This window comes from Crassostrea angulata, chromosome 7 (genome assembly GCF_025612915.1).
Source record: "Crassostrea angulata isolate pt1a10 chromosome 7, ASM2561291v2, whole genome shotgun sequence".
NCBI lineage: Eukaryota > Metazoa > Mollusca > Bivalvia > Ostreida > Ostreidae > Magallana > Magallana angulata.
In genome coordinates this window covers 51,243,639-51,252,761 of record NC_069117.1, presented here as the reverse complement: position 1 = coordinate 51,252,761, position 9,123 = coordinate 51,243,639, and the positions used below count along the sequence as shown (strand labels likewise).

The 9,123-nt window shown below is 33.4% G+C and overlaps 1 protein-coding gene across 4 annotated transcripts in view; it reads left to right on the top strand.

Moving 5' to 3' along the window:
* The window catches only part of LOC128192765 (protein C-ets-1-like), a 29,809-nt gene extending 20,976 nt beyond the window's left edge, over window positions 1–8,833 (top strand). For 3 of the 4 annotated variants that reach the window (XM_052865716.1, XM_052865720.1, XM_052865718.1), the window contains 7 exons: window positions 3,553–3,675; window positions 4,270–4,470; window positions 4,833–4,928; window positions 5,101–5,175; window positions 5,293–5,502; window positions 5,728–5,979; window positions 6,453–8,833. In XM_052865716.1, coding sequence (XP_052721676.1) covers window positions 3,553–3,675; window positions 4,270–4,470; window positions 4,833–4,928; window positions 5,101–5,175; window positions 5,293–5,502; window positions 5,728–5,979; window positions 6,453–6,796 — 1,301 coding nt within the window. In that variant the 3' untranslated portion in view covers window positions 6,797–8,833. The remainder of the gene's footprint in view (window positions 1–3,552; window positions 3,676–4,269; window positions 4,471–4,832; window positions 4,929–5,100; window positions 5,176–5,292; window positions 5,503–5,727; window positions 5,980–6,452) is intronic. The other variant, XM_052865717.1, reaches the window with a different exon arrangement.
* Window positions 8,834–9,123: the final 290 nt, after the last annotated feature.

The following is a 9,123-nucleotide window of genomic DNA, read 5'->3' as shown; positions in this document are numbered from 1 at the left end:
GCCATTGTAGCTGGAACAGTCCTTTAATGTTTAATTTGTTAATTCTGTACAATTTTCAGCTTTGCTGGTTTAACACTGGCAACAACTCGTTACCTGAAGTAGAAGTTGTTACACATCAAATTAATGGTGTCTTTCTCATGTTTTTGCTTTTTGTCTTGGGCTGTATTTTATGTTACATAACAATTTAAACGCTTTGCATTTCTTTTTTGGTAACTTCAGGTTAATTTAAAAGGGAGTGATTTCAGAAAATTCAAATTTAGCACTTAAGGCGAAAGTTCTTTTTTTTTTTTCAAAAAATTAATTTCTTACTTTTCTTTCTTCAAATAAAATTTTCATTTGTTTGAATCAGAAATTGTTTGTTTTTCGAAATGTAGGAAGAAGAATGGAAAGTTACAATCTTTTATATGATCCAGGTGGATATAGTTGAGTGTCTGCCAGTTTTTCTCTAAATTTCTAAAAAGAATAAGATATCTCCTGTGTCAGAGAGATAAATTGTTGCAAAAACTGTTTTTTCTGTCAGATTATGAGAACACAGCGTGTTGAGTGATGGAAGCCTGAGAGGAGATATTGGGCCCAGAATGACATTGACTATAAGTGCTTTCATGAATGAAGAGTAGTTCAAGATAGAAATATATATATGTGATGTTTAGCATTTGAATATCCAGGGCATTGTGCTCTGCAAACAAGACAGACTAATACACCCATTCAGTTAAATGCCTTTATTTGCATTTTGAATTAATTTAAATTTTTTTGTAAAAAGATGTGGTACGGGGGTTCCAAAAGGGGTTTGAAAAAGTGTTAGGAATAAAGTTAATGTATAGTTATTCTTCACAGTACAGTGCCAGGGTCAGAACTCCAGCATAAACTATTTGCACAAAATTTGGTTGAAGCAGCGCGAGCTGGGCAGGTTCTGCAGAAAGGCTGAGGGGGCAGGTCGTGTGGTTGTGGTAAATATTTACATGGCACAAGACAGGTTTCCATTAGAGTTTGCCACATGATAAATTCATCTGTAAATAATTTGGACAAAATTTCTAGAGTTACAAAACACCTACAATGGAAAACAGAGCAATAACATCATAAATTATGCTGCTTAAAGAGAAAAGACATTTGTTTTTAAGAAGAAATCAAGGGTTTTTTTTCCCAAGGATCATGGTCCATTTAAAAGGTTGGTTTGCTTCCCTTGAATTTGCTTGTTGTAATTATTATATAAAAGGCAAGTGTTTCTGATGTGGAATTACATTGAACATGTGCATTGTTATCAAGCCATCCCCTGTTGCCTTAATTCGATTACAATCGGTAAAAGATAACAGATAAGTTTGCAGATAAATCATCTGATGTAACAAGTTGTTCCCAGTTCAAACCTTTCATGTAAGCGTAGCAGATACTAAGATGCCAACATCCCACATCATGGCGATTCTTATCACTGAATTCTCATCATGATGCTAGGCTATTAAACTGGACACAAGAAAAGCCCCGATATGGGCAGATAAAAGTGAAATGAAATGGCCTGCCATTAAATCACTTCAAGATGGTCAATTTGTGTGGTTTTCATTAGTCATTTGCCCTCATTATCTGAAATAAAACTGTCTCCCACTAATTCACCCTTATTGATCTATAGATCTTAATTTGCAGCAAGCAAAACCATCCTTTCAGATAGGTATACTATACAATCTTGTATGTAAAAGTCGTAGGTTTTCCTTAAGAGCTAGTTTTTAAAGATATTCAATATTTAATAATATAATTTACCTTAAATTTCAGAATATTCATTTTTTTTTCAGATCAATATGTCTTATAAAGTCATAAAATTTTATTTCATAATATTTATCACTATTAATGTCTCTAAGTTTGTTATTTTAAACAAAGAACTAACTTTCTATTTCATTGTCTGGTGCTTGGATTAATTCTCTTAAAACAGCTTAATCCCCTGTAAGAGGTTTTTTCCTTTATTTGCTGAATGTATTTGATGGTTTGTTTATCAGAGGTAATATCTTAAGATGGAGTCTCACCTCAGTACTAGGCCCCCCCCCCCCCCCCCCCCCATAATCAAGCACTTTCTTCTCAAATGGTCATCCATTAGATGACTATTTAAATAGCAGTAAGAACTTAAGTATATACTTATATCTCTTTTATGGTGGAACAATAGATTAGAGATAAGAAATGACACCAGATTACAATAGAAACTGATTTGTGCTATTAATCCTTGGGACAAACATAACACTTTTATGTGTGAATTTAATTAATGTCTTAATGCACAAACACACATTTCTCTCCTCAAACTTTATTTCCTTTGCTCTGATTGGCTGAAGTCAATTTTTAAAGATGTTCAAAAATAGGTTGAACAACCCTGTGATTTCATGGGCCATTAGACCAATGATTGCTTGCTCTCTGAACCACACTTACGCTCTAGGAGAACAGAGTTAAATATCATGTCACAGAACCGACAATTGATTTAGTTTTGTAAATTTTCATTATCACTTTGGTGGAGCTGCTTTAATGTTATGAAATATCCATCAGTTTAAAAGCAACTGATCATTGCTCTTATTCATTTTGAAGTAATCATGGTGGCTGATTTTATCAGAGGTAAGGAGTTTTCTCTAGAGTAAATTTTCCACTCAATTCTCTTTTTTTCCCCAGTTTATTTTTTTAAGGCTATTTTAATTTAGTATGAGAGGATCTTTCATTAATACCAGTAAACTTTTTTTATAATTACTTTTTTGATTTCAGAGTCTTAAAATTATCTGCAAACCTTTGATAATTGAAAAAGAACATCACTTTTTTAAAGGAATTTTTTTAAGAAAAGTGTTTTAATGAATAGATAACTTAATTGCAAATCAGATTTTAATATCAGATTTAACAAAAATGCGAATGTTTTTATATCATGGAAATAAGTATTATTGCTCATAGATATAAATCAATATACATGTAGTGAATCATAAAAAGAAAGGACTTGAAAGATCTAGTGTTTGCCTATAGTTTGGTAGTAATTTGATTTTGTAACTGTCTTGAAGAGTATTATTGTGAAATACATAAAAATCTTGTACCGGTACTATTCTATGATTCACTAGGCCAAGAACCTGCTGTTTGGTATTTATGCGATAATGAAGTAAATTGGATTTTTTTAAAAATTGAGGCAAACTGATAGAAAACTCCTCCATCAGTCTATTATAAGAGAATGTAAGTCGAAGACCGCCCCTTGTTGTAGTTTGAATTGATATATAAATATTGGAAGGAAAAAGGATTATTTATATGTTTAGTTGTAAAGGTAGTGATACATAAACGAATGACTGTCTTTAATTTACTCCAACCAGTCAATATGCTCCGGAGGAATTTTCACCATTTACTTCATGTCTCAGGTATTTTTAATGATAGGAATACCTTCCAGAAATGGTGGTGTTTTTCTTGGTTTTTTTTGTTTGTTCTTTGCTTGTTTAGGAGAGTAAATTGTTGAGGCTGAGTATCCATATTCTGGACCTAAGAGAGTCCGGGGCTGGATGTGTGTTTGTCTGCTTTTAGGAGAGTATCCAAGCTTATGCTTCGTTCTTTTCTTTCCAGATATTCCCTCCACGACCACTGTCCCCCCACTGACCCCTGGAACCACCCAGAAAATGTCCCAGGCCGTGCATGAGAGCTTCAAGACATTTGAGAGGGAGCAGCAGAAATTTCACATCTCTAATGGTAAGCCTGAAGCCTCTTCAGATAATTTGTCATTCATGTGTAGGTCTTGTAGATACTAAATTATATTTTTTATTGTGTCAGGTTTAATTTTTTTCAAGTAGAGGTTTTGAAGACCTGACCTTAATTGCTATGACATTTTGAAGCAGTCGTATATTTTTAAGTAGGACTTTAGACATCACATTCTGTATCCAATCATTATGCTGAATTAGCATACCAGCCCACTTGCAGGCCCGTTGTAGATGCATACAGAGACATCAAACATGTGCACTGATCTGTACAAAATTCGAATTAGATACAGGTGAAAAATGAGGCTCGAACATTTCTGTTGTTTTAAAGATCTGACAATTCATTTCTCTTCACCAAGTGATGAATATTTCAAGATTTAACATATTAACATCTTTTCAAAAACTATTTCACGTTTCAACATAACATCTTTTGAAAAATTATCATCTCAGATTATGCTACACTTTAATCCTTTAGAGCGTAAAATTTTATTTTACATACAAGGTCATGCAAACTCAACTCATATCTTACGGCCATGGCATGGGCATTAAGATTATTTTTTTTTCAATATGTATTATTTTATCTAAATAGATCCTTCCCAGTGGTCAGAAACTCATGTCATGGTCTGGCTAAAATGGATTGCACAAGAATTCAACATATTGGGGATCAACCCTGCCAATTTTGCCATGAGGGGCAAGGACTTGTGTCAACTGAAGCGTGATGAGTTTTTGGACCTTGCTCCCCCCTATCTTGGAGAAATAATGTGGGAACATCTAGAAATTCTGAAGAAAGGTGAGAAATGATTGCCTAAACATGCATGAAAACTACGCTATTATATAACTATATTGTTTTTCGCATGAGTAACAGTTGTTTGGTTTGATAAGCCTTCCATCTAGTCGATTGTTGTAATGTACTAATAAAACACCCACAACATATTAATTACCGGTAAACAATATTTGGAAAACCAAACTGAGAATTGAATCAACACATAACATCGAAAAGATTGAAATAAAACGTAAAAGCATCAAAAAGAAGAAGGACTTTTTTTTAAAGAAACTTATTGCTATTTTGTTAACTTTACTCATTTCCAATGTCTTTTGGTCACTAACTGACCTTGTTTCCTTGTATTTATGGTTTGACTGTATTCTGTACAGATGTAACACATGAGCATCCAAGTCTTGGTAGTGCACCCAGTAGCTATAGTGAACCCGTCTGCATGCCTGAGTTTGGAGACCGCTTTCCCATTCAAGGTAAACAACAGACCATCTGCTACATGCATCTTAAATCTGTATTGGGCTTTGTTCTGTGTGGTAAAAAAGCATGAAATAAATATAATACTGAAAAATGCCAATCAAAAAATTACTTTCTCCCAAGCATTAATTTTTATGGATATATAACTCTGTTTTGTGTTATTTTTTGAAGGATTTTCCAGTCAGGTTGAAAACAAAATTTCAGCTTATAGACTCAGTGATGGCAAGGTCCCAAGTGCACAAACATGTAAGAAAGCGTCTGTTATACAAGAAAAATAATTTACTAAATATTTTTTAATACAGCCTCTTGGTGCAATGACAAATTTTTTTTTAAATAAAATTAAATTTTTTATTCTGTTTTCAGGTGCTTATGGAGCAATAACAGAATCCATGCAAGCTTTGAATGATGTGGGAGATTCCCCAAACAGCCGAACTTATGAGGACCATTCAGACTGCCAGAGTTTGGAGTCGATTCCTCACTACTATTCATCAGAAAACAGCCCCACCACCGAGTTCTATCCCCCCATCCCTGAACAGAAATATCAACCTCCAGTGCTGCCAGAAATCTGCCATGGTAAGTACTCACACTTGATATTCAAAAAAAAAAAAAAGAATTGGTCTTTAAAATTTTTGTAGATTGTATTTTAAATCTATAAAAAGAATGAAATGCAACTTTATTTGGGTACTCTCTTATTCTTGACAAAGTTTTGAAATTTGAAATGATAGCATACAAGCCGAACTGGACTAGCACTGTCAAGTTTCTGTAGAGTTTTAATTGTGGATGTCGATGATATTGTAGGTCAGTACATGAGGCAGGATGCCCGATACCAATACAGTCATGTATACCAGAACCAGATGGTCCCAAGCATTAAGCAGGAGTACATTTGGTCAGACTGCTCCGAGAGCAGCCTCAATGACAGCTGGTCATCTGAGTACCGAGGGGGCCTGAACATGGGCGTGTCGCGAAGCCTCCAGTCCTCACCCACCGATCTCTCCTTCCCTCAGTCCGAGGTCAAACCAAGCAACTTTCCAGCCATGGTCGGCTATTCTGGTAAGGATTCCATCTGATGTTTATTTGATTCATCAAAAATGCTGAAAGTATTCTGATTTTGCCAGTAGGACTTTAACTAAATAAGACAAAGGAATGTAAGCCTAATTTTTTGTACCAGTATGTTGAGATACATGCGTCTTGTTCAAAGGTACTTAATTTGAAAAAGACTCTAGAAAAGTTTTGTGTATCACACTGTGGAATAATTTTAATTTGAACAGTAATGTTCATGAGTCATAGAAAAAGAACTTGCTAGACATTGGAGTTATTTTAATTGCATTGTTTATCCAAGTGTGAACAGTTAATTAAATAGTACCCGGTATTACAAATGGAAATTATTTTGTTATATCGAAAAAAAAACAAAAAATATTTTTTGTATACTGCATCTTTGAGAATTTGAAATGCATTGGGGTTGTTTTTTTTTTTTTTGGTTTAAAGAAAAATATGAATCATGTTTGAACATTTCTGTTTGCTAGGAAGTGGACCAATCCAGCTGTGGCAGTTCCTGCTTGAGCTGCTGACAGACAAAAACTGTCAGCACTTCATCAGCTGGACAGGCGACGGCTGGGAGTTCAAGCTCTCCGACCCAGACGAGGTAGCCAGAAGATGGGGAATAAGAAAAAACAAACCAAAAATGAACTATGAGAAACTAAGTAGAGGACTTCGTTATTATTATGACAAAAATATCATCCACAAAACAGCAGGAAAACGATACGTCTACAGATTTGTTTGTGACTTGCAGACCCTTCTGGGTCACACTCCAGAGGAACTTTTTGAAGCATGTGATATCAAACCTCAAGCTGACAAAGATGATGAGTGAGAGTCCAAATCACTCAAATGTTTGGGTTGCAAATTTTGAAGTGAGTCAAAATCACTTCGTTTGCTTCATTTGGAAGCAGTTTTTAACCTCTGGTTTCAAAAATCCTTTTCTAAACCTTATTGACACTGATGATGGTATGTAGAGCAAGGCATGTTTTGAAAAAGCGGTAGCCTTTTCAGATCGTTATGAAGTAGCTTGATTTGAAATTGAGGCAGTTTTGTGATGATAGGTGAGATGCATTGGCCACAGAAAGATATAAGGGGCAGAGGCCTCTTGTCATGTTGTTTTTTTATTATTGATCTCAGTTTTTCCAAGCTGAATATTTGAACAAAAAATGGCATGTTTTGTTTTGAAAGGCCTTACCTATTTTTGTTGATGTTAAAGAGGCCAGATGTACTACAGCAACTTAAATTATGTATGTACATAGTTATATTTAAATCTCTTTCTGGGAAAACCATGGTAGCACAAACATGTACTTGCTGTTTTGAAGGTTACTGACACTAACTTAATAGGCAGCTAGTATACTCTGGTTAACTTAATTCAGTCATGCATAAAACATGCACACGAGTCTAAATCATGCATTCCACTTAAATTCTGTTTTCACAAGACTTCTTTTACCATTCGGTTTTCCTAAAAAATGAAGAGATTTTTTTCTGAATCAACCCGAGAATCAAAATGTTGGTCCATGTGTCTGTTACAATGATGCCATGTCAAAGCAATACAAGCTGATCACTGCTTTTTTCTGATGATAAAACAGTGTTGCTGTGTGACGCTGTTATTTTATGTGTATATATAGAAGCATACACAAATCTGTTACATTTTGAAATATTATACTTATAGTGCTGGAAGAATTCTGATGTTGTTAGCATCATTATTGTTGTGTACTTTTATATAACATAATCTGAACAATTTTATTGTATCAAATGAAAACAGAAATGTCCATTTAGCTTTTGTATCATTGCACTGCCTTTAAAAGATCAAAATATAGCCATTTATTCATACTTACTTTCCATTCTAAGCATGTGTTGATTACTTTCTGTGAAGGATATCATTTTCATTTTTTATAAGGGAGAGATTAAACTTTTTCAAAGATTTTCAATAATCTGTTTCTCTGTATTGAATTTGCCTAGTCAATTATTTCATCTTTCAATGCTTTCTTTGCCTGTATAGACCAGTTGTGTTCAAAGTTTATTTTTAACTGGCAATATTTCATTATTTACAGTTATAATGTGAAATTCTTTTACAATAAGAGATTGAAGTGGTATGTTGTATTCATCTACCACTGACATTTGTGTTCAACTCCATTTTAATACTTTTTTTTATCGATCAACTTAACTGTCATTCGCTTGAAATTATTTTTAAAATGAAGTTTTGATTTTAGTGCAATCTCTTAAACATTTTATTTTTAGAATCAATGTTTAATGTGTTCAAATTTTTATTTTCACTTTTAATTTATTTTTTTTTTATATATAATGGAAATCATTTGAACTAGGATTTCCAAATATCTAAAATTGAATTTTTTAGGACGACATAATATCAGAAATACTGAGCTAGTGCCTTAAGTCGTTTCTTTTTTTCATGGAAGAAAACATCAGTTTATATGAAATTAAATAGACAAACAGAAATGAAATCAACTTGAAAAGTAATGTTTGTTTTTAAGATACATTTTGATTAAGGAGGAAAGAAAGTGTTTTCTGTATTGTTTGCATGACTACGTTTCCTCATCATGCTTTTGTACATACTTTTCGACTAGTTGTAGATCAGACCCGATATCTGTACAGCTTTCCATCTGATCGTTTTTATTTTTGATTAGATCATCTTGTTTTCATATTGTGCCTTGATGGCAAGAACAACTTGCATTTTTTTAAACAAGATAGTCGTTGATATGCTTCTTTACACAGTTATATTGTTTAATTTATGGAATTCAAACTTGATTTAATCATATTGTTAAAAATGTTGCTTTTTTATTCAAGTATATAAAATTGTATTAATATTGTAGATATTTGTATGAAAGACAAATAAAAACAATTAAAATAAGAGGATGTGTTTTTTTCTTGACGTCATTGATGTCAGATAATGTTATTTTTTGATAATTATCCCCAAACACCCACTAATGATCATCAGGTGTACAAACAGGTGAGGAGGCGGGGATGTTGTTAGGACTGAGTACGTTGTAGAGCAGTCATCAAGCATACCAAGGCCCATAGTCAAATATCTGTTAGATTGATAGTATATACATGAACACATGTTTCTGCAAGACAGTTTATGATTTATCACAGACATGTTTTAGATATACTTGAATACAATATTACATACAAAAAAATAAT